The following is a 26487-nucleotide window of genomic DNA, read 5'->3' on the forward strand; positions in this document are numbered from 1 at the left end:
CAGAGTGTTAATGGTCTAAAAGAGAGGGACAAGAAGGGTTCCTCTCCTTCTGTTGACAATCAGATCAGCACTGTTAATAGCTGAGGACTTCTGCCAGATCTTGCTAATGTCTTGAAAGGGTTTGGAAAGGAAGATCCGGGCCTTGAGTGCTGTATGCAAGGCACTCTGTGTGCTCTGCATAATCATACAGGATTGAGTAATTACCTTGGTATGTGATGGAAGGAGAGTCATGCTGGGTTTCCTCAGGCAGGTCGAGCGCTGAGCAGTAAGTAAGAAAAATAGATACTGTATTTGATGGTCAAGCATCTGACTGCAAATCACAAACCCTGCAAGCCTGTTTTTTTCATGATACCGCTATGGAACTAAGATATTAGAGACATTAAGTAGACATCCCTAATATCTCTTCATCCCTTTTTAATTTAGGCAAGGAACTTAAAAGTTGCAATCAAGTATCTCTCTTAACATCTCCATCATTTGCTGCTGGAAATTGGAAAAAAAACCCACTATCTCCCATCCTTCCACCAGAGGTGAGATTAATTTAAAGTGTGAGTCAGGACTGTGAAAGTTTACTTTCAATCTCTTTGTTCTTGTGGCTTTAAACCACGATCTTATTAACCCTTTCATGCAGCTTTTTCAAGGTTAAAACAATTGACATTGTAAAAGTTTTTAAGCAAACCGTGGTGATATATCTTCATTCCCTCAGAGGTAGCACAAGATACAAAATAAAGAATAAAAGTTTACTCACTTGAAACTGAGCTTCATCCTCATCCGTTCAGATATGCATAGGTTTTATATATGGATGTAAGAAAGAAATGATAACAGATTCTAACTGTTCTACTGTTTCTATGACCTAAAACATCACAATCAAAATAAACATGGCTTGCATCACAAACAGCTATGGATGAGTTAATATTTTGTGCTGCCTGAATGTGCCACGGGTGATCTGTGCACTGGAAATGAACCTTGCACTGTCTGAATATGCACGGACCTCTATGAGCTCCATGCAGCAACACCAGCCAGCAGGCAAAACACATTTTCTCAATTTATAACCACCCATTTGTTTAACTCCACTGCCATCTGCTGTTAAGGAGAGGGACCTGTGCTGCCAGCCCGGGAATTATCTGTGATGAGCACAGGTAATTGCCATAGCACTTCTAACACTTCCACTATTTAATGTACTGTAAAAGACAGGAGGGGAATACTCGTGCGTAAGCTTTGTGTCCCACGGGACACTATGCTACCACTACCATTGCCAGGAGTTCTACCAGTACAGAAGATGTTGTGTTCCTACCAAACTAAGTGTTAAAATGTCCACTACATTGGAAGCAAACCTGGCCCCCAGCATAAACTGCTGTTGATACTCTCCTGTGCAGGCTTAAACCCTGCCCAAGGGAGCGTTTTATCACACCAAGGCTCCAGCAACACCAGCCCACGTAATGCCATCATTCTTTATACACGTTACCCCTTCAGCATCTTCTACTTTTGCTCTAGAGAAAAAGCCTTCCTCGTGTTCCTTCTCCTAGCACTATTGCCCTATGTTCCTTCAGACAGATCCTGGAAAATCCCATCTTTTTCCACCTAGCTTAAAAGAATCTAGAAGAACAGCTAGAAAAGCAATCAGTAATTATTGCATCTACCATTCTACACAGTGGAAGCATCAGCAGTTTATTAGGCAGAGAGGACTGGACCCACTTGTGATTCAGTGTGTCAGGTATTTCATTCCAGTCTAATTACTTCATGCTGGAATTTTCACTGTATTTAACAAATAGAAGTACACTCAGTATGGGTAATGGGCTGCATTCAGCAAAACAACAGGACTACATGTAAAGACTTTTAATTCAAAAAACAGAGTTTGATTATGGAAAAGATATTAAAAGTAGAAAATATTCTGTCACTGCTGGGTGCAGTTAGAGACAAGAAGACTGTAAAAGCATGACATTTTTTATTCTTTCCTATGTATGCTTATGAAGCTTTGTCTCAATGACTTAATTCTGTGGCCTAATTCAATATAAAGCTACAGAAAACTTTTCTTTGGCCTCACAGGCTTTGGCTTAGGCTGTCAGTAAAACTGTGTAAGCTAAGATGACATCTGAAGACCAACCTAAATATTTTGTTTAGATGGTTAATGTGATGGTCTTGAAAGGCAAATGATGATATGACACAGTTACATGCATTTATTACAAATAGCATTTTATACTCTGCAGTGTCAGGGATACGCTCTTGTAAGGAGCAGGTTACTGCTCTAATATCAACTCTTTTCCCATGGCAACACCTACAATCTCCTTGGTTTTCTGATTTTATTTTTTTTACTTACTAAAAGGCTTGATAATCCATATAGCTGTAGAAAAAAAGCAAGACACAGTCTATCTCCCCTTATGCTTCAGCAATAAAATTGCAGTTCAGTCCTGATCTCAAATTATCTCTTGTTATCAAAGCTAAGTTATGAACTATATGGCAGAAAAAAAATGAAGCGCGATTTTCAGATAGTGTATTAAGTGCAGACCTGGCAGTTAGAAAAATCTTATTTTGCTTTATAAATGGAGTGAATTTGATATGGAATTCAGTGAAAAAGTATCAGAATGGAACACCAACATGACAGTTCTCAAGCAGAACAACATCCTTTGGGGCAACCAGATTTGTATGGAAAAGTATTGGATTATATCTTAGCATCAGAGTGTGTTCACGTGGACAGAATATATTAACAGTCACGTCCAGATCACCTGAAATAACTCTGTATGAGCCATGGAACAAAATACTCTTAAAATGAAAAAGTTAAGTAAGGCACTTTAGCAAGAGGTTGGTCTAGAGTTGAACAAGGTCAAAGGACAAAGAAGCATGGGGTTTTCTTTCTGTTATTTCTCCATAAAATGTTGAAAACCATTGTCCTGATTAAAACTCCTTCACTATGCATTTCTTCTTTCCTTTGGTTTCTCCTATTCGAGCATTCACTCTTTCACACGAGCACCCAGCACATACGCAGGCAGAGTTTCAGTATACCAGAATCTCTTCAGAGCTGGCTTAGTAGCCCTGAAGAGAAGGACTTGGAGGTGATGGTGGATGAGAAGCTCAGCATGACCCAGCAATGTGTGCTTGCAGCCTAGAAAGCCAACCGTATCCTGGGCTGCATCAAAAGGAGTGTGAGTTTCGAGGGATATGATTCTTCCCCTCTACTCTCCTCACCTGGAGCCCTGCGTCCAGCTCTGGAATCATAGAATCATAGAATCATAGAATCATAGAATCATAGAATAACCAGGTTGGAAGAGACCCACCGGATCATCGAGTCCAACCGTTCCTATCAAACACTAAACCATGTCCCTCAGCACCTCGTCCACCCGTCCATTAAACACCTCCAGGGAAGGTGAATCAACCACCTCCCTGGGCAGCCTGTTCCAGTGCCCAATGACCCTTTCTGTAAAGAATTTTTTCCTAATGTCCAGCCTGAACCTCCCCTGGCGGAGCTTGAGGCCATTCCCTCTCATCCTGTCCCCTGTCACTTGGGAGAAGAGGCCAGCACCCTCCTCTCTACAACGTCCTTTCAGGTAGTTGTAGAGAGCAATGAGGTCTCCCCTCAGCCTCCTCTTCTCCAGGCTAAACACCCCCAGCTCTCTCAGCCGCTCCTCGTAAGGCCTGCTCTCCAGCCCCCTCACCAGCTTTGTTGCTCTTCTCTGGACTCGTTCCAGAGAATCCTCAGCACAGGAAGGCCATGGCCTTTCCCATAGCAGGTGGGCTGGAACTGGATGATCTATAAGGTCTCTTCCAACCCAAACCATTCTATGATTCTATGATCATTCAAAATTCTGCCCCTGCTGGCAAGCTTATGGGTAATCCCTGGCACTTTTGACTTAGTGCATGGCATGAAAGCCACTGCTTGACAGTGGACTTTGGAATTCCCTCGTAAGTTTGTCTTACTGAAAGCAGACATGTTTTTTTCTCTCTCTTAGAGGTCAGCACAGACCTGTTTTCTCTGAGCAACTGTGAAACATGCTCTTCACTTCATTTACACCTCCAGAAATAAAGGCAGGCAAATCGTGATGTGATGCGCTGATAGAGCAAATGCAGCTCATTTCCTCCTACTTTCTGAATCAAAAAAAAATTGAAGGATAATTTCTGCTTTACAAAGGTAGAAGTATAGCAGAAGGTTTGACTACAAGGCAGCTAGGGAAGCAGAGATTGATGAAAATGCATTGTCAGATTTTCCTTTAAATCTGTAGTAGAAAGGGAGCCAGGAGAGAGTCTAGCCAGAAGAGATGAAAACAGAGATATGTCTTGCAGCTCAGTAGAACAGCAGTCAAGGTAAAGGGTAATTATTCTCTCCATGGAAGTTACAGTCCCTGAATTAAAGGGAGCAACCAAATTTCCCCCCCTAGAAGCAGTACCTGGTTTGTGGTCATTTCTGCTCCACGTAGACCGCACTGAACTGCCAATTAATAGCACTGCTTATTGCTCAGTGCTCAGCTTCCCTCCAGCCCTAAGCTTCCCAAAGCACAAGGAAGTAACTTCTGCCAAGTCCATCTTCAGGCAATGGATGGTTTTATAGGATGGCATTTTAGTTTACAAAAAGTCTGAATAACAAAAGCAACATGTCTCGACTGTCACGGGTAATCACAGCCAGGCCTGTGGTGCCAAAGGAGTACCAGTAAGTTCTAAGAACAGGGCTGAGACACGGGACACTGGGAGAGGTTAAGTTCCCTACATGAAGACTGATTTAGCAGAGAAGAGATAGTTGCACATCTGCTTCTTATACTAAGCAGAAGTAACACAGATCCCAGGAAAAGGGCAGCAGCAATGGGAAGCAGAGCTCCCAGGTGTTTATGTATCTATAGGAGCTTTTTTCCTAATCATGGAACTTACAAGGCATCCTTTTCCATCTTTGGTTTCCAGAAGGCATAATCACTGATAAGAGGGCATGCTTTGGGGATATGCAGTATAACTCCAAATGTCTTACTTCCAGCCTTTCAAACTCACAAGTATATGAACTACTAGGAGAATTCTACAACAAAAAGACCTCATTAGCCTTGAATTATAAAAAAAAAATATCCAACTCAAGTCACTGGAGTCAGCCAAACTGCTGCTTTTGAGTTGACTGATAAGGAAAATGCTAACAATCCTGGAGGTAAATCATTGTCCTAAGTGGCCCTGCATAAATGATGTAAAGCTGCGTAATAAGGCATTGCCAGTTCTCCCTGTTATGGGCCTTGCAATGTTTGGTGTTTTTTAACAGCTTCCAGAATCAAGAGATTAGGTGAAAGTCTCAGTTTTAATTAAAAAACAAAGAAGAAAGGTTTTCTTCATTTTGTTGTTGCTGGAAAAAAACAAACCCTCTTCAAGGGCTCATAAACCAAAGAAGTAGATAAAAAAACATTCATATTGATACATTATTTAGATATATTAAATCAACTTATTTAAGTCAATTACTTTATTCATGGATACGGAATTTTTAATATTCATTGTTTAGTAACACTGGTGATGCCAAACTCGAGAGAAGGTTTGGTTTTTAAATGACCCATCTTTTAATTAGCAACCAAACAGCTTCAGAGAGATCCAAGCTCAAGTCAGTTAATTCCTTTGTGGTAGCACTCGTGAGGGAAAAAATAAGGCAGGTAGCACTGATAGTTGATGTTACCTGTATGACTGCAACTAAGCAGGACATGCAGTATAAAGATAAAGCATGCATCCATGACTGTTTCCAAACAGAGTTGCCATATGACTGACATGCGATGCATAAAATAATGGTATTAGTATCACTCTGTGGCACACAGAAAAGGAAATAATCTTGCCTGGAACATGTAAATCTGCCAAAGAGGAATCTTCCTTTTCTGGCATGTGACATTAGATCTTTGACAAGACTGAACTGCAGATATCCAATTCCAAAAGTTAACTCACAGTTGTAAAAAATACACACCTTTCTGGCCACAATGGGCATCTGGTCTTGCCATCAGAAAGGACAGAAAGCTGTCATGAATCAGCTTCTTCAAGGCTGCAGAGCAAGCAGAATTTGATTAACTTTTACTGTGAATCTAACACTATGAGGCATCTTTTCATAGAATCATAGAATCACCAGGTTGGAAAAGACCCATTGGATCATCGAGTACAACCATTCCTATCAAACACTTAACCATGCCCCTCGTTTTAACAACTGAGCTAGACCCAGGGTCTTCTGGACTTGGGTCTCTTTTGCCTTCTAGTTTTGACTTCTTGCCCTCTAAGAAGCCTTAGAAGTCTTGTACAAATTGAAAGCTAAAGCTTTTGGAGATGTAACTTTTTCCTCCCTCGTTCTTTTGAGCGATTATGGACCTGTTTTCTAATCTACTGTTTAGTGATTTTCCTCCAACTCATCAAGTACCAACTACTGCAGCCTTCTTCAATATTCCTCACTGCACAAAACCATGGACTGACTTATCAGCTGAGTGTTTCTGCTACAGTGTGGTCAACATGGAAACAAACTCAGCACTTTAAGATGGCATCACAGGCTGAAGATTTATCATCACGTTGCTACGAGATGGTTGGAGCAGGCGTAGCACTTTTCTTTCAGGATAATCATCATATGCTGTGTGCAGACTTATTCAGATGTGCTGCACGGTTATGCTAAGTTACATGCTAATGATTATCTTTATTCTTTGGAGATACGGTGCATTATTATCTTATGAAATAAAAGATTAAATCAATATTATGTGGGCCAGGTTCATATGATAAATAAAATATAATTTGGTGATTATATGACCATGTTTTTCATCAATTTTATACTTTAGTCCTGTGTAACAATTAAGAACTTACAAGGTTCCTACATAATTGACCTTTGTGTAATTTTTGGCAAGATTCTCTGCGGTTTAGGGCTTTTGCACAGGTTTTGAAATGCGAGTTAGTCTGCACAAACCTTAGAAGACTAGTTCTTTGCAGACTAAAATGCCAGAAAGTGTTTTCTAAGCTTATTATACTATCTAACTGCTTTTATTAATTCTTAACTAAACTCACTGTAATGTGCCCTTTAATGAAATGTCTGTGATCATCATTGTGAAAAAGAACTACTCAGAAAAATCAGGTATTTTATTTGTTAGCGTATTCAGGTTCAATTTAAGCTGAAATCAGCTATGATTTGCAAGTAATAGTCAGGTTAAGATCCATGCTTTTTCCATACCTCCAAACAGCTAAATAGCAAAAGGTAATTCATTTTTCTTAATAATTTTATCAGTGGAAAAGAAAATTATTGGAAAAACAGCTAGGCCAAGTTTCTTGAACACTGCAAGAAAATACTTGGATCGCACACAGAAAAACCTTAAAATGTCCAGTGCAATAAAACTTGGGACTGCATTTCATGCTGCCCATATAATCTGCTCCAAAGCCTCCAAAAAGATTGGCTCAGAACAATTCAGAAAATGCTTGATTCAAATTAGAACTTCTCAGTGATTTAAGGGACAGCAGAAACAGAGTCATTGTCAGGTCATATTTGTTTTCAGGAAGTTCGCTCTTCTCCACCTTATGCATAATTAAATAATGGATTAAAATATATTACATAGACAGGCTTTCCAAAATATATCTGTACACCACTGATAGAATTTGTAATGGCAGCAGAATATTGTGGTGTGCCTGGTGTCACCAGGTGGTGCTCTTTCATCATTGTGTGAGCAAGATTTGGTTCTTCACAAAGATATGTTGTTCTAATGGCAGTTTTGGATTGTGCCAGAATTCACTGCTTCGAAGCAGCTGGAAGTTGGAGGGAGTAGACTGAATGGTAGAAAATTTTGCTTTTCACTTAGGATTAAGTCACTGTCAGGCCAAAATTCCTAAAAACCATTAGGACTGTTACAGTTAAGAATGGATACATGTATAAAATAATCAAATCGGTGTCTAACCAGACAGCTAATTTCCTCTACGTGGAAGCTGCATTGTAAAGCATCTTGTAAGTGGCCCTGGATATCTTGAAGGTGTGCTATTAGTATCATAACGAGATATTGGTACAAGAAGAGGATGGAGGATTTGTAAATGTTAACAATTTTCACCCACATTTTTTGATCAAAACAGGCTGTAGATTATATTAGAGTCAACGAAGTGAAAGAATTTTTGCTATTTTTGATGCAATGCTTATAATTCACAGAAAAGGCAAAGTTCTATTCACTTGAATAAAACAGGGATCAGATACATGGGAATGTCTTTGTATAGTACTTCACATGCCTTTCCACTCACTCTTCAGCCTAGTTTCCTTTTTGCTTAGCTCTGTTCATTACACTTAAAGTACTTTTTTCTTTGCTATTTTCTCGCACTACTTCTCTGCCTTTTTCAATTCTCTTTCACAAAAAATTGACATGGAAGAAGAAAAGCCAAAGAAACCCCTCGACCTTAGATTGTCTTTCTTTTGGGAGTGAAGCGTGCTTATGAGGAGTCTGTAACTGTTTCAGACTATCTGACTCCATTGGAGAACATAACTGTTCATTCTTACAACTATTTATGTGAAGGATGTGCCATACTGTTATGACACATAGAAGGTAAAGTCTAAATACATATATTTTGCCTAAGAAAGACACAGTTAAAATATATATTCGTCTGCCCCTTAGTAAGGGTTTTGTTCCAAGATAACCAGTAATCCAACAACCTATATTTTGTTCTTTGAACATCAAATAAATTAAAGCATGATTCTGTTTGGAAAAGTTTTACCTTTTAAAATTGTATTATAAGTTCCCAGACTTTTTGTTTTCCAACAATTCCAAATCAGATTTTCTCAGTCTAAAATATAAAAATTAAACAAAACATTTCTTGTGGGTGCTAGCATCACAGACACAGCTGCGATCTGAAATTTAACATCCCAGCCCAAATTGAGGATTGCGTGACGCACTTACAGTGCAATTGTTCTCATTTTCTTTGTACCTCCTCAGGTAAAGGCTCAATGACTCAGACATAATTAGTTGTTCTGTGGATGATACGTGAGTCACAAAACCAAATGTAATTCTCCCATAGATAAATTTATCTTGATTGTAACTGCCACAGGTGCAATGACTTTCAGAAAAGAAGGTGTGTAACAGCACTGTCCAGAACAAACTTCACTATGGGTAATTACTCTCTGTCAGACTGTACTGTGCCTGTCCTTGCCTGGACTCTGCAATGTGCACCCAGGTAGAAACCAAGAAACTTCTTGTTAGCCTGAATTTCAAAGAGGGCACAGTAGGCACTCTCTGAAAATCAAGCCTCTAATAAAGTTTGTCAAAAATCAAAGTACCCAAAATGAGTAGTTACTTGAATATTCTGACTACAATCTTTGAGTGATGTGACCGAAATTGTGACACTGCAAAAGACAAGTCTGGTAAAAGCTTTAGTATTAATCAGATACTTTGTTATAATGTTCTCTTATTCTCCAGAGACACTGCTGTGAGAGAGCTTCCATGGATGAAATTGTGGAGAGGACCAGCCACCAATTTTATCAACTTCTGTCATGAAGACCATGAGGGAGCTGTGATTTTTAATTACCCAAATATAAACACTTTCACCATTGGACTGTCTTGTCCTCCACAAATTCCACAAGCCATAAAGTCTTTCCTCTTCTTCCTGCTTAAAAAAGGAACTATCATGTGGCCCTTTGCTAGGCACATCAAGAGGGTGACCATAAACATGAGCTTCTTCCATTTTATGATCCATTACTCCCACGTGTTTTACTGGTGTTTGCCTTGGGTTTTGTTGGGATAAATTAACAGCTTGGTAAGTGGGCATGTTAACATTGCCAATCATAATAAAACGATATCAAAAATGGCACAAATATAATTTTAAAGAAAAATGTCTTCCTGATCCCCTGTCTCTCCTCTATGTTTTGCACTACTAAATGCTGAGAACAGGAATTATTCAAAGGAGAGACTAAACAGGATCTCAGGTAGCCTGTACCTTCTAGATGTCACCAATGGATGTGACAGTGGGCATGTTTAAAACATCACTATTTAATGTCATATGCAATTGCTGAAAGGGCTCTATACCTTGCAAAACATATCAGCCTATTTGATGGGTTGCAATGGTCTGCTGCAGCCTCTAATGCAATGGCTACTGTAACAGGTCTGTGACTTTTCATTTCACAGTGCACAGAGTCTCACTTCCACAGATGATAATTGGGAATTTGCAATTGCCTCCTGGATAGTTCCTCATGCCTACTACATCTCAAGTAATAGATGAAGGGAGCTGAATAACTGTAAGGAGGTGGGATACAACCAAGGCAATAAATAAGAAAGAAGAGTAAATGCATACAGATATTGTGCTGTGCCTGGCTGTCTTGCTAATTCCAGGAATTTAGATTGAAACTTTCATGGCAGGAATCATTTCATTATGGATCAGGATCGAAGTGATCTTTGTGTTGGAGCTGCCAGGCAATAAAATGAGTTGAGAACAGAGCTCATTCAGATATGAGCCACAGAAAACAATGCAAAAAATGATATTGACTTCACAAGGCTTGGGTTCAGCCCCCTTCAGTGTCTCCTGTAACTAGGAAGTAGGAATACAACTCATCAGGTGCAGCCATGGTAGACTGAGGTCCGTAGTCCAATGCCATCACTGGAATCCTTTCCATTTACTCCAAGATCTGTCCTCGACACTCTGTTTTCTGGTATACATTATCAAAATATACTGTACAAAGGATCATAATGCAGGGAGTTATACTTTATTTTCTCTTTCATGTAGAATTCGTGGAAACAGATACTTTAGGCCTTCTCAGAACAGAGATCATCAGAAAATTACTTAAGCCTATCTGTTTATTTATCTAATTCTGCCTGCCCAACAAAGAGTGAAGCCCTTGCTGTTGCTTTTGTAACCCCATCTTGCTTTTTAATTCTTGTTATGAGAAAAAACAAATATTGCCACATTTTCAGTGGTGACCAAGTCTAACATTGCCAGAAGTCCAGGCTGAAGAGTGAATTAAATTATGTGGTTATAAAAAGGGAGGAAGCTCTTCTGCTCAGCTTCATGGAGTCAATAATCATAGAATCATAGAATAACCAGGTTGGAAAAGACCCACCGGATCATCGAGTCCAACCGTTCCCATCAAACACTAAACCATGTCCCTCAGCACCTCGTCCACCCATGCCTTAAACCCCTCCAGGGAAGGTGAATCAACCATCTCCCTGCGCAGCCTCTGCCAGTGCCCAATGACCCTTTCTGTGAAAAATATTTTCCTAATGTCCAGCCTAAATCTCCCCTGGCGGAGCTTGAGGCCATTCCCTCTTGTCCTGTCCCCTGTCACTTGGAAGAAGAGGCCAGCTCCCTCCTCTCCACAACCTCCTTTCAGGTATTTGTAGAGAACGATGAGGTCTCCCCTCAGCCTCCTCTTCTCCAGGCTAAACAACCCCAGATCCTTCAGCCGCTCCTCATAAGACCTGTTCTCCAGCCCCTTCACCAGTTTTGTTGCTCTTCTCTGGACTCGCTCCAGAGCCTCAACATCCTTCTTGTGGTGAGGGGCCCAGAACTGAACATAGGATTCGAGGAGCGGTCTCACCAGTGCTGAGTACAGAGGGAGAAGAACCTCCCTGGACCTGCTGGTCACGCCGTTTCTGATACAAGCCAAGATGCCATTGGCCTTCTTGGCCACCTGGGCACACTGCTGGCTCATATTCAGTCGGCTGTCAAACAACACCCCCAGGTCCCTCTCCTCCAGGCAGCTTTCTAGACAGACTTCTCCTAGTCTGTAGCTGCATAGGGTTGTTGTGCCCCAAGTGCAGGACCTGGCATTTGGCCTTGTTAAACCTCATGCCATTGGACTCAGCCCAGCGGTCCAGCCTGTTCAGATCCCTTTGCAGAGCCTCCCGACCCTCCAGCAGATCCACACTTCCACCCAGCTTAGTGTCGTCTGCAAACTTGCTCAGGGTGCACTTGATGCCTTCATCCAGGTCATTGATAAAGACATTGAACAGGGCTGGACCCAGCACTGAGCCCTGGGGAACCCCACTTGTCACTGGCCTCCAGCTGGATTTCACACCATTTCCCACCACTCTCTGGGCCCGGCCATCCAACCAGTTTTCCACCCAGGAGAGTGTGTGCCTGTCCAGGCCAGAGGCTGACAGCTTCTCAAGCAGAATGCTGTGAGAAACTGTGTCAAAGTCTTTACTGAAGTCCAGGAAGATACGTCCACAGCCTTTCCCTCATCCAGCAGCCGAGTCACTTTGTCATAGAAGGCTATCAGGTTAGTCTGGCAAGACCTGCCTTTTGTGAACCCATGTTGACTGGGCCTGATCACCCGGTTCTCTTGCATGTGCTTCATGATAGCACTCAAGGTCACCTGCTCCATGACTTTCCCTGGCACTGAGGTCAGACTGACAGGCCTGTAGTTTCCTGGGTCCTCCCTGTGACCCTTCTTGTAGACGGGCACAATATCAGCGTCCAGTCCAGTGGAACTTCCCCAGTCTTCCAGGACTGTTGGAAGATGATGGAAAGGGGTTTGGCCAGCACATCTGCCAGCTCCTTCAATACCCTTGGATGAATCCCATCCGGCCCCATAGACTTGTGGGTGTCTAGTCGGGCTAGCAAGGCTCTGACCACCTCCTCTTGGATCACGGGAGCCTCATTTTGCTCCTCTAGCTCCTGGGTTTGTACACAGACGGAACAACTTTCTTTACAATTAAAGACTGAGGCAAAGAAGGCATTAAGTACCTCAGCATTTTCCTCATCCCCTGTCACTGTTGTTCCTTCTGCGTCTAATAGGGACTGTATGGTCTCCCTAGTCCTCCTTTTATTATTTATATATTTATAGAAAGATTTTTTGTTATCTTTCACAGACTTTGCCAATCTAATTTCTAGTTGAGCCTTAGCCCTTCTGATTTTTTCTCTACACAATCTCACTTCCCTCCTGTAGTCCACCCAAGAGGCCTGTCCCCTCTTCCAGAGCCCATAAACGTTTCTCTTCTTGATATCACTCAAGATCTCTCTGTTCAACCAAGCTGGTTTTTTCCCCTGCCAACTTTTTTTCTGGAACATGGGGATGGCTTTCTCATGAGCTGGTAGGATTTCCTTTTTGAAGAGCTCCCAGCCCTCATGGGCTCCCTTGCGCTTAAGTACTGTCTCCCATGAGACTTTGCCAACCAGCCTTCTGAAGATTTCAAAGTCTGTCCTCTGGAAATTTAATGCTACTGTCCTACTAACCACCATCTTCACTTCACCTAGAACAGAAAACCCTATCATTTCATGATCACTTAGTCCTAGGTGTCCACCTACTGCCACATCCCCCACAAGGCCTTCTCTGTTCACAAACAGCAGGTCCAGGAGGGCACCTTCCCTTGTTGGTTCATTCACCAGCTGCGCAAGGAAGTTGTCTTCCCCGCACTCCAAGAACCTCCTAGACTGCTTCCTTTCTGCTCTATTGTACTTCCAGCAGATTATCAGGAAGATTGAAGTCTCCCACAACAATGAGAGGCATCGATCTAGAGATTAACCCCAGCTGTTTATAGAAGAGCTCATCAGCTGCTTCTCCTTGGCTGGGTGGTCTGTAACAGACTCCCATCACAAAATCTACCTTCTGGTGGGCTCCTCTGATTTTAACCCATAGGCACTCAATCTCCGTATCGCCACAATCCATCTCAATGGTGTCCAAGTCCTCCCTTACAAAGAGGGCTACCCCACCTCCTCTCCTACCCTTCCTATGTCGCCTGAAGAGTTTGTACCCCACCATAGCTGCACTCCAGTTATTTGAGTTGTCCCACCACATTTCCGTGATGGCAACAACATCATAGGCTCCTTGCCCTACGACAGCTTCCAGCTCTTCCTTCTTATTCCCCATGCTGCGTGCATTAGTGTAAATGCACTTCAGCTGAGCTGCCGAGCCTTCAGCCCTCTTAGAGGGAACAGAGTTCGTTCCCAATTGCCTGCTAACTGGAGTAGCTAGCACCAGAGTGCCTGTATCCCCCTTAGCACCCCTAGGTGTGTTCTCCCCCACTTTCTGTGTGGTGAGGTACTGGTGGTCCTCTCCAGCACACTCTCTCCGAATCACCATTGCCCCACGTCCAGGCTCGTTCCTGTTTAGCCTGGGCTCAACCCCCTCCCCCTTCACATCTAGTTTAAAGCTCAATTTATGAGCTTAGCTAGGTTTTTAGCAAGGGCTTTAGCCCCCCTAGGAGCCACACATGTCCCATCCTTAGCAACAAAGTCTAGGGGGTGCGTGAGCCACCCCATGATCAAAGAAGCTGAAGCCCCTTTGCTCACACCAGGCTCGGAGCCAGGCATTAATTGAATTCTTCTTCCTGACTTCCAGCTCCTCTCTATTTAGCCTTGGGATGGAGCAGAATACTATTTGTGCCCCAGAGCCCTCCATCATTTTCCCAATGACCCTGAAGCCATTCTTGATGGCTTTGGTCTTTCTGTTTACTAGATCATCATTACCAGTTTGGACTACTATCAGAGGATAGTAGTCTGTCTTGTGGACCAGGGAAGGAAGTTTTCTAGCTACCTCCATCACTGATGCCCCCAGTAAGCAGCAGACCTCTCTGTGGAGCAGGTCCGGTCTGCAAATGGGTCCCTCCGTTCCTTTTAGGAGGGAGTCCCCTACAACAATCACCCCCCTCTTCTTCTTAATGGAGGATGTTTTTATCTTCTTCTGAGGATGGTGCGGCCTAGGGAAAGATTCTAGGCTGTGGGAGCTATCATCCTCATCCTCAGGATTGTATTCCACCTGCAGCACATGGTACTTGCTCACCAGGGGTACTTGTTCATCGAGACAGGATTGCTGAAAGCAAGCTGGCACCAAGAGCCAGAATCTGGCTTACCTTCACAGATCAAAACAGAGCAGGGAAAGGGAAAACGAAGACTAAAGCTGAACCTGCTAGAGATTTGCAAGCACAAAATGTAAAGATCTGATGGAAAGGAGGTTTTCCTTTTTTAGATGGTACCCCTCTTGGGACTTTCTTTAAACCTAATTGGTATTTAGAAGATTGATTATCCGAATGTCATAGGGGACAACAGCTCTGTCTGGATAACTAGGTGAATTTGCATCACAATTAGGTATTGGGAAGCAATGCCTTTGTGGAGTATTTTATTGAGGTTCAAGTCATCAAAGATGAGTTGTAATAGAAATAGAGGTATTTTTGTGTATTTTCATGCCTTCCCTTTTCATTTCACAGACATATACCAGGTGAAGGAAAATTCCAGTCATTACTGTAATGGATAAAAATGTTTCTAGCCCTTGTGATTGCCAAGACAAAAGGCAAATTAAAAGAACCTATTACCTTTCTGGTAAATATCATTTTAAGCCAGCTTTGTGATTTTGGGGGCCAGTTGCATTAGTTTTAAAGTCCATAGGAGTTAATTAGCCATGTCTCCCCCTTTCCTTCAGTGTGCTTTAAAAAGCCAGAGGAACAGTTAAGTTTTCCAGGGTGGATTCCACCTCTCCCTTGTCTGATACTCAGCCACCACTTAAGCCCATAGTTTATACTGCCCTTGGCTTTTTATTTCTCTTTTTTCTCTAACGTGTTTCTTTGAAAAGGAATTTTATGACCATATCATGGCTCAGGAAGCTTTTTTCCAAGCTGATGCTTCTTCACAGTAGTTATCTTACAACCTGCACTGGCCGGCACATCTGAAGGTCACATACACCCCTTCCTAACACTCTTCTATTTCAACCTTTCTTTTTGTCCCTGTTTTGTGTTTGTTTTTTTTCAGTCTTCCTCTCCATGACAATCAAATTAGAGCTATGCAATTCCGTGTGAGGAGAAGGCAGACAAAAAGCAGAAAGCCTGTGCTGCTCTGGTGAGCGTGTTTGCTTCTGGGGTTGCACAACAGTTTTCTGCAACTCTAATTAAGATGCGGCTTGTGGTTACACCAGTATGTGGCCTGAGCCAGTCTGGCATATTTTTGCTTTTATTATTATTGTTTTGATCACTCTCCCAGGGCAGCCATCGGTATGGACTGGCTCGTGCATGCCCTGCTGCCCTCTGGCAGAGGAAGATGATGCTCTCACGTGGCTTCTGTGGTTCATTTATCTCCCCGAGATGTCTCTCATTGCAGTTTATTTTTGATAATGCTCTGTGTACAGCAAAAAGCCTAGAAACTGAATGCCCGGGAGAGACTTGAAAAGAGACCACTTGAGTATTTCCGAAGCTGTTGTCAACAAGAGAGGCTGCCTTGCCTGCAAGCTGTGGATTAGTTTACTACCAGGCTGTTATCAGCTAGTAAATCCTTGTGCATGGGTGTAGTTTTGTTCATGAGTCCCAAGCACGTTATTAACCAGCTGGTGCCTGGGCACAGCTTTCCAGCCCATCATGCCACAGGACCTGCCTGGTACTGGCAAATGTGGGATGGGAGGCCAGGCTCTGGCACATCCAGCCCCTGTCTTCCCAGCAGGGCTGTGCTTAGCCACGGACCCCACCGCCAGGAGGCAGGGGTGGCATTGGATTAAAGGGGTGCAGAGGTTCCTGAGCATGGGACTTGTATGCAGGACAGGAAAAACACAGCTGAATCCCCCTCAGCTGTCAGGCCATCCAATGCGATCCACCTGCTAATGGAGTGCCAGCATCCCATGGGGCACAAGAGGATGTGAGGCATCTCTCAGGTCACAGAGCACTGAATAACTTGTCCTCCAGCCAGCAGCATCACTGAAATCAGGGAAAGAAACTTTTTAACAGTGGTTGGACATCTTAGGAAGCAGGCATTCTTTTAATTCAGTATTGGATATACAGCAGGAATGATCCTCCTACTGTAGATACCAATGATTACAAGTAGCATTTTTTTAGAATCATAGAATCACCAGGTTGGAAAAGACCCACTGCATCATTGAGTCCAAACATTCCTATCAAACAGTAAACCATGCCCCTCAATGCCTCGTCCACTCATCCCTTAAACACCTTCAGGGAAGGTGACTCAACTACTTCTCTGGGCAGCCTGTTCCAGTGTTTTGTTTATACACTGAATTTATACATATGTATTATAGTTCTCGTAAAATTTATGCATATTAATCACATTTCCCAATACTAATTGTAATAGGTGTCCTCTTCATGCATGCTACCCACAGTCCTTTATTGAGTCTGAGGTCTGCAGTCTTCATGCAGACTATTCAATTGTTCTATTCCTATATCACAAAAGGAGAGGACTTTGCTCATTAACTCGCATGATTAGATTAGCTATTAGTATGGACACTGTATTCTACATAGCAGCTCGTATTGGTTTGCTCAGGGGTACAACAGCAGGACCAGGGAAGTGCTTCTCCCCCTGTACTCAGCATTGGTGAGGCTGCACCTCGAATCTTGTGTTCAGTTCTGGGCCCCTCACCACAAGAAGGATGTTGAGGCTCTGGAGAGAGTCCAGAGAAGAGCAACAAAGCTGGTGAAAGGGCTGGAGAACAGGCCTTATGAGGAGCGACTGAGAGAGCTGGGGGTGTTTAGCCTGGAGAAGAGGAGGCTGAGGGGAGACCTCATTGCTCTCTACAACTGCCTGAAAGGAGGTTGTGGAGAGGAGGGTGCTGGCCTCTTCTCCCAAGTGACAGGACAAGAGAGAATGGGCTCAAGTTGCACCAGGGGAGGTTTGGTTTGGGCATTAGAGAAAAATTCTTCACCGGCAGGGTTCTCGGGCACTGGCAGAGGTGGTTGAGTCCCCAGGGAGGTGGTTGAGTCCCCATCCCTGGAGGTGTTTAAAAGACGAGCAGATGAAGGGCTTCGGGATACGGTCGAGCAGTGGACAGGTATGGTTGGACTCGATGATCTCAAAGGCCTTTTCCAACCAAACGATTCTGCGGTTCCCTGCTGGCTAGAGGCCTCAGCCCCCTCGCAACAAAGAAGGAAGGGCGACCGCCAGCACACCAGAGGGAAGCGCCCCGCGCCGCGGGAGCTGGCGGGCGGGCGGACCCTGGGGCGCCGCCTGCAGGCACTGGGCTGAGGCCGGGGGGATGGGGGGCGGTGCCGCGCTCCGTGCAGGCGGTCACATGAGCTGCCGGGGAGCCGCGCACCCCCCTTGGGCCGCGAATGGCACGGCCCGGCTGCGCTTGTACGCAAGGAGGGCGCGGGCGAACCATTGCGCGGGGGCGGGGGAACCCGGCAGCCGCCGGCTGGGAAACACCCCCTTCGGCCGGCAGGGCGGGCGGACGTGACAGGCTGGGCGCTGGCTGCCGGCAGCTGCGGGGCGATGGTCGTCCCCAAGGGGCAGGAGCGACAGGGCCCCCCGGAGGTACCGCGGCGGGGTGGGGGGGATACGTGGGGCCTTGCCCTGGGATGATGGGGGTGATGGCCGGGGGGCCGCTGCCCCGGGATATGGCTGAGGGGGGAGATGTGGGGGGTATGTGGGGCCCTGCCCTGGGGTGTGGGGTCGCAGGGAGCCGGTGTGGCTGCCGGCCGAGGTCACCTTCCCTGCCCCACTGCATTTCCCTGTCCCCTCTGCTCGCCAAGGCTTTTCAGGTTTCCGTGGGAGGGAGAGGAGGCATCCCTGGAGCAGATTTTGGGGGACAGAGAGGAGGAGCGGGGTGTGAGGGGGTGCCTGCAGCCCCTGAGGAGACAATGTAGCTGCAGGAGCGTCTCCCCATCCCAGGGATGAGGTGTGCGGGTGCTGTATGCTTCTAGGAATCGTGTGCATTCGTAGGGATGTGGGGGTTCATCCCGTCAGATGGGGTCAAAGCTCCCAAAGGGTGCTGTGCCCTGAGGCTTGGGAGCAGTGGAGCTCTTCGAGCTGCCCCTCTGAGCTCGGTATTTGTTAGTACTGTCCTTTTTGAGTAAAATTGCATTACCCTAAAAGTGAAATTCCGTGTATGTTTCTTCTCCTGCGCTTGTAAAAGCCTTAATGGGAAGTTTAGGATTTTGTAAGCCCTGAAATTGAAAGAAATGTGCAAAATGGAGAGTAAATTAACTGTCTTATGGCAATAGGAGCAATCTGGCTGGCTGGAGGCAAGCAGTGGACCAGGAGCTTGAACAGCAAAAGCAGATTAAAGTATTTAACTGGGTGAAAAGAATGTGATGTTAAATCCATGTAGGAATGCATTACTTATTTCTTTAATGTCTTTAAATGAACAACGAAGTTGCTAATGGAAGTCAGGTTTTTCCCTGATGTGTGATCTGTGTTAAGGTAAAGTTTGGAAAATGCTCTTTTGAAGAACAAAAGAGAAACGCAGAATTCTTATTGCATTGTTTGTCAGGTTGAAACGAGAGAAGATGAAGAACAAAACATAAAATTGACTGAAATTTTGGAACTATTGGTGGCTGCAGGATACTTTCGAGCAAGAATCAAGGGGTTATCACCCTTTGATAAGGTAAGACTAACGCAGTATATTCAAAAGCCTTTTGTATGTATATGAGGATTAAAGATTTTTTGTTTAGTTTAGCAGTTCTGGGTTACTTAAAAAAGCCCCAAAAAACAAACAGTGAAACACTTGCAGCACTTGAGGCTTTCCTATGCAAGTAATTCTGCAAATGACCCAGTTCCAGACAGATAGTACCTCCCCGGTCTTGAAAACCAATTTTGTGCAGCAAGGCCTGTTAGTTAAAGGAGACAATTGGAAGCCGTCTAGTTGATGGTGTGCTTTTTTCGTGGGCTTTACAGCCTGAGTTAAAGTCATATACAGGGAAATTCTCCCCTCTCTCAGCTGCATTTAGAATAGCTGCAAAGATGTGATACTTGGAGATCACATGATGATTTTAAAAAGAAGTAGTCATTAATGAGAAATGAGGAAATATTTGTCTTGAGAGGCTTTGTGTAAGAATAGAAGAGTTAGTACAGCATAATTATTTTTGGACTGTTTTTACATATCTTTAGAATGTCATATGTCTTAACCTTTCATTGTCCTGGAGAGGAAATATACCATGCTGACAGTGAGCAAAGTTCAGGTTGAAAAGAAAATTCTGGTTTGTTTTAGTGCTGACTCTGTGAGAAATCCCTGGGCCAAGGTTTGAAAACACAAAACTATGGCAGTTTTGAAATGGACTTTGCTGCTTACTTGATCATAGCACGGCCCTACCTTGCAATACAGTTTTAGTTTCTTCAGACTATTTGGCCTTAATGACATTACTGCTCAGGAGACAAAAAGTAGTTTAAAGGAGAGTGCCTTAGGATATAATATCGTTACATTTATATGTAGAAATGGGTGCATCAGGTTTATACTTGCCTAAATGTAATTGTAAAGTTACCATTTCATGACAAGGCCCAACCTTTACAGAAATGAGCGTCGCTATTGAGAATTATCTAGCTGCTAGCATAAACGAGATACTGAATAACCTTAAGATATAATATCATTGTGTTTGTCTGTAGAAATGGATACATCAGGTTTATACTTGCCTAAATGTGATTGTAAAGTTACCATTTCATGACAAGGCCCGACCTTTACAGAAATGAGCATTGTTATTGAAAATTATCTAGCTGCTAGCATAAAAGAGATAGTGAATAACCGTGTCTGATGGGAATGTGAGAAGGTAATATATTAGAAAACACTGTATAGAACACCCTAATTTGTTGTGTGATGTTGGTAAATCATTCCACGGTTTTATGCCCTTTTTTCCTATTCTTTGCCCATAGTTTAGGTTATCTCGCATATGTTTGTACAAGGTTGTATTTAAATATTTACATAGTTTATGTAAAGTTGATGAAATAGTGTCAGAATTTATATGCCTAAGTATCTGTAGGAATAGGGCCTGAAACAGACATTTCTACAGAGCTGGGGATTTTCATTACTATGTTGATTCTGCCTGGCATTTGGTGTTGCGTATGTCAGCAAGCGAACAATAATAGTAGCAAAGGTATAGAGAAAAGTAAATACGTGAATACAGAAATTCTGATCCTTGATAATGCTTTAACATGGCCACTTTTTAAAGATGACAACGTTTAATGTACTGTCATGTTTTATCTGTTTTTTTTTAATCTAAGAGCTGTTTCAAAACCTAGGTATAAAGCTAAGAGTGAAATTTCAAACATTACTAACTGCTCTGTGTTTCTTTCTGTTTTCTTGCACGTGTATTTTATGTAGAAGTTCATACATGTACTCTAGCTTTATGTGTTTCAGTCTCTATATAAAGAATGCTGAGGATGGAGAAGATATGAAACTGTAGTTTCTGAAATAAATAAAGCCTTTAAGGCATATTTTGTTTTACCTCTTCAAATTAAAATGAAACTAACCATCTTGTTGCTCTTTCCACTAGGTGGTAGGTGGCATGACGTGGTGTATCACTACTTGCAGCTTTGATATCGATGTTGATTTATTGTTTCAGGAAAACTCTACTATTGGTCAAAAAATGTAAGTTGGTTAAATGGTAAATGTGGTATTGTTTCTTCTTAGAAAAAAAGAAGCTGGGAGGGTGGAGGGTGAAGTTACCTGATATTTGCTTGTTTGTAAGAAGAATGTTTAGTCCAAGTTTCCTGCTTTTCAAGACAACCCTCTTGCAAGCATTGCACTAATTTCTGGGTTTCTTGGACTGTAGTTCCGCAAATTATAAAATTGGAAAGAAGATATTCCAGAAAAGGCAGTTCCCTTCTGGGCTGCCATGTTCTTATATCCCCACTAAGTAGTGAAAGCATTTCTGTGGTTCTCCATTGAACTGGGTTGGGAACTGATCCATATTAAAACCTACCAAAAAAAAAAAAAAAAAAAAGAAAAAAAAAGGAAAATAGTTTTAATGTGAATCAGTTCCTGGATCAGTTGTCTGTGCAGCTGCACAGATGCTTGTGCTGGCACAAAGGGATGGTGCAGAGGCCAAAAGAAAGGGTAGAGGGGGACTGTGCTGCTGGAAACTGGAGTGCAGCATTAGAAGACCTTTCTTAAGTACTCCACGTCTGCAGTTTTGCTATGGAAATAACCTCTGATTCTCCTTTGTGGTTGTGGGTTGGAATTGCAGGCATCAGCAAACAGAATTCAAAGCATGACACTTGTCAAACAGTTACCTGCCCCATTCTGAGGAGGAGTTCCTTCCTAATAGGGGCCCAATGGGACCGTTTTAGTTCGATTCATTTCTTATGCATGGAATTTGCTCATAAACCAAATAATTCCTGTATAGTGGAGGTTGTAAGAATTGTTTCTGATGATAAACTGAATGCATTCTAAACTACACCATTTCTTCATGCGTTTCTGTGATAAGAGAGTCATAATTGAAGTTTGCAGGAAGTAAGGATAACCTGTCCAGTTACAGTTGTATGAAGAGACTTGTTTGCTCAATGTAGTTGAAAACATCTTTCTGTGATGTCTTTCTTTAAAGTAATTTAGCAAGATTGTAACACGTTTAAAAATAATGATTTGTGGTTATTGCCATTAAATTTGGGGACACTCAAATCATCATAGATAACTAATCACAGAAAACATTAAATGCACAGAATTTAAACAGAGACTAGGAATGAAGATGTGGTAGTAGCTTTTGTAATTGCAGGCTTTTTTTTATCCTTAAGAACAGCAGGATAGGAAATAGTTAAGTTGTTCTGTTAGCTTTCCAGCTGCTGGATGCAAAATGGGCAAAACAAAACCAGGCTGCCATCCCAAAACAGCAACAATGATTTATTTATAAATCTAAAGTGTTCAGTCTCACACAAACATGGGCCGTTTTGATATCCATGTAATATTTATATTGGTGGTGGCTCAGTGCTTCTGTGGTGGTCTCAAGATAAAGAAAAGTTAAGTTGCATTTTTTCAGTATTATTCTGAAGACATTTTGATCATGTCCTATTATTTAGTTGCTAAATAGATTTTCTTTTAATTGTGTTTGCTTTGATCGTGCTTAGAGATGCTGGTTTTTTTCATATTGCAGAATATTACTGTCGTACAGTGCTATAGTGGAAATTGCCTTTTAAGAGTTATGTCAAGGTTTTCAGTCCCCTTTAGAAGTATAATTTTTCAGGCTCTGTTCCCAGACGTTGGTGCCTGTCTCGTATCTCTTGCTCTCCTTTTGTTCTTCCAGAATATCATCTGTCCATTTGGGCAGTACTGAATATCACTGAGTACTGGATGGTACTGGACCAGTTAATTTTCCTTTATGGAAAAATAATTTTAGTTTTCCCAGTTTGTCTTCTGTGCTGACAAGTGCTTTAAAAATGTGTTTAACAGCATAGGTGGCAAAAAAAACCCCAACCTTGCCCTAACATAAGGGATTTGGTGGAAGTGGGATGATGTTCTTGTAAATTAATCCTGTATTTTAGGTTAATCCTTTGGAATGAGATGGTTGCCAGGAAATTCAGTTTTATTCACTTCAAAAACATGTCAAGCGCACTGTATGTTTAGCTTGTAGGCGTAATATATACTGAAACTCATAAAGTTTCAGTAGCAGTGCCAAGATATATTTAGAGAATCTTACTAAACATTTTTAAGACCTTACATTTGATTATGGACATGCTTTGAGTGCGAATCTCTTATTTACTATGTTTCAAGCTATTGTTTCCTCATGTGTGTGTATATTGTGGTATGCAAAGGTGTTTGTAGATATATCTTATGTGGACATCTCACCTGAACAGCTGTGCAGATCTTAGGAGGCTGCAAGAGGGGTTTAATCACTTTGGCACAGACTAGTAATATATACGTAGTACAATGTCAAAGCTATTTTATAAGTGATGGTTTGATTACTTTTCCCGGCTGTATATGATAGAAGCCACTAGAGGGAACCTTGTAACAGCTAACTGTTTGCAAAAGTAATTTTTCATTTAAAAAAGAAAATTGTAACGCTTATACATGTGTGTTTGTTGTTTTATAATAGTGCCTTAACTGAAAAAATTGTGTCAGTATTGCCAAAAATGAAGTGTCCTCATCGTTTGGAACCACATCAGATCCAGGGACTGGATTTCATTCATATATTTCCTGTTATACAGGTAATAATTTTGTGGTGTATTGATACTTTACTGAAAAAGGCCATAAAATTTGCATAAAAACTTTAACAAGGATCTGTATTATTGTTTCACTCTGTATTTAACTTTAGAGTGAATAATCACAGAATAGTAGTTTAAATGAATATTTTGAGTGACATTATGGTTGATAGAATTCTGAAGTGTTACTTGATCCATGTTTAAGAACAACATGAAATGAACTCTTTAAATTCTTGGAAATAGAGTCAGAGTCTGCATCTTGTGGAATTCATCTACTTAAAGAAACTGAAGTTTTAAGCTTGTAATAGTATCTGATAATCTGCCAGACTGAGAAGTAGAGCACATATCTTACAGTCTGTGTTTAAGCTTGTGGAGATAGTCACTCAAAAGGAAATGAATAAGGCAAAAGCCAGTTGGGATTATTTCTTTAAGCAAAACCCATCCTTCATTCATATCACTTTAAAACCGTGTGAGTGTAAAAATAAAGTTTTCTGATGTGTGACCCCATCGTTGTGTATTTGTTGAGCAACACTAACTGACCATGTTCATGCTCATAGTTCTCTATTTTATTAAGGCTTAAGCTAACACGTGATGTGTTCCATTTATGTGTGGTATTTTGAGAATCTTTGGTATGTTGTTAGCATTTTTTGATTTTACTTTCATCTACACGCAGAAATGTGTCTCTGATAAATAGGGAAAATGAAGACTGTTAAGCAAGCTTCTTTTTCATTATCATCTTGCCTCCTGACTGTGAAAGAATTTAACAAGCAAGAGTTAGTAATCTCAATTCTAGTCTGTAAGAAATGGGGAAAACTTCCTGTTATCCCTTTCTTGTTATGTCTGAGTAGGAGGCTCCTGAGGAAAACCACACTTAGCTACACTTCCCACAAAAAGTTCTGGTGTGAGCTACTGTTACACAGCTTTCAAGCTGTGATGATGTTTCCTAAGGTGGAAAGTTGGTATCTTTTTAATGTGACTTTTTACTTCTAAACTTGTATTTTCCTACTGGGGTAAAAAAAAAATCCACCCAAGTTAATTCTTGCCCTCACTTCATCATAATGATGATAATGAATGGTTACATTTATCAATATAAGACTCCTCTCAGAAAAAATAATTCCTTTTCTAAAGTGAGAACATAAAACTTTTACACTGTCTGTAAAAACTAGTGTGTAAACACTTTTTATTTCCTCTGACCTGCTTTCTCAAAAATCCTGATTTGAGATATTACCTCTGGAAAGGAGAAAGGTTAGTTTTAAGGAAGGAGGAGGAAATAGTCTTCTAGATTTCTCTTGAAAATGGTGATTCTCAATCACCAAAGCTGGCCAGTAGGTGGTATATCTAATCCATTCTTGATGAAAAAGTCTTTCTTGACGATCTTAGATTTTTCTTTGTAGAGGATTTTTTTTTATTTTTTTTTAGAAATTGTGGCTCTCTGCCAGGTCCTTGTGAAGTTCTGCCAGCTCCAGATGCTGTTGGTTTGTTGGTTCCTCATTTTGTCGTAGCCAGGATAGGCTTTCAGGAAAATTTGATGTCACCAGTACACAGTGTTCTGAAAAAGACCATGCAAGAACTCTTAACAGGCTGACCACACCATGGCACGTCGGGATTATGTATTTCATAATGACACTTTACTTGATGCTCTGTTAAATTGAAGGTTTTGCTTGCTATCTGTAAATCTCAAATCAGTCCCCAAATAACACAGAAGCTTTTTCTCCATGGGGCATTGTGGTCAAATAGCTGTTGCACTGTGCGAGCTTGTCTGGTGAACTTGACGGGTGGAATTTAGATGAATTCTTCCCTACAGGAAGAAATCGGATTGAGTTGGCTCACTGCCATAGACTGTAGCAGAACTTTAAAAAGAAAGAACTTTTAAAAATACTAAAAAACATTGCAGTGGTTAGAAATGGTAAATTCTGCTTATGTTCATAGAAAAGTATGTATACAATTGTGTTGAGATGTGCTTTTTATAATTAATAGTCTGTGTTTTCAATGCTCTTGTTGTCATCATCTTCCCCTCACTTTCCAGGGGTTCATGGTTATAGCACAGGAAAGTGTTGCTCATTCAAACTTGGATCCCTAGATGGATCTGATCTCTTATGTGACCTCCTGCACAGTCTGTCAACAGCCCGCAAGATTTATCTTCTTCTACATTATTTAAAATGTGCTTCAATCTCTTGTGGCTTTTTGTGTGGTCTTATAAATGTCAGAAAAAGTCTTTTGTCTTATACGAGCATGTGGTGATTCTTGAACACTTCATAAGCTGGAAGATGTGTCTCTCCATAGTGTAGCTGTAGTTTCTGAAAACAATGTGATGTGTAGTAGACAAACTTGATGTAAATACTTATAACCTACCTGTAATGGCTTGTACCTGAGCTACAGGCAAGATTCATGAGGTGAGGTCATGATCCAAGTGGTGTCTTCTGTCAGAATATAATGGACTAATTGTAGAAGACAGGTTCACCATTGGGTCCTTGCACTGAGGGCCCAGAACTTTTTCAGCTCATCTCCTGACTGATAGAAAGGGCTGCTATGAAGAATTCAAACTTGCTTTGTGGACTGATAACCATACCCATAGCCCACAGACTGTACAAAAGCCACTGTTTGTTTTAACGTATGCTCCCAAGGGCTTCTTTAGAATAGAGAGGGATGAACATGTTTGCGTGCTGAGTATAATCACATTTCTGTATACGTACCGTACATCCAACACTTCTGAGAACTGAGACATTTATTATTTGTGCAGTATGGCCTGCTCTGTAGGACAGCATTGATAGCTTTTGGAATACAATAGAGATTTGA

General features: G+C 42.0%; 1 protein-coding gene across 1 annotated transcript in view; it reads left to right on the forward strand.

Annotated features, from left to right (window-relative positions):
• The first annotated feature begins 17890 nt into the window (after positions 1 to 17890).
• Positions 17891 to 26487, forward strand: part of CCDC93 (coiled-coil domain containing 93) — a 41857-nt gene continuing 33260 nt past the window's right edge. Inside the window, exons 1-4 of the mRNA XM_069861510.1 lie at positions 17891 to 18102; positions 19061 to 19174; positions 21054 to 21148; positions 23586 to 23697. Of these exons, the coding sequence (XP_069717611.1) occupies positions 18061 to 18102; positions 19061 to 19174; positions 21054 to 21148; positions 23586 to 23697 (363 nt within the window). The 5' untranslated portion in view covers positions 17891 to 18060. The remainder of the gene's footprint in view (positions 18103 to 19060; positions 19175 to 21053; positions 21149 to 23585; positions 23698 to 26487) is intronic.

This window comes from Phaenicophaeus curvirostris, chromosome 7 (assembly GCF_032191515.1).
Source record: "Phaenicophaeus curvirostris isolate KB17595 chromosome 7, BPBGC_Pcur_1.0, whole genome shotgun sequence".
NCBI classification, from domain to species: Eukaryota; Metazoa; Chordata; class Aves; order Cuculiformes; family Cuculidae; genus Phaenicophaeus; species Phaenicophaeus curvirostris.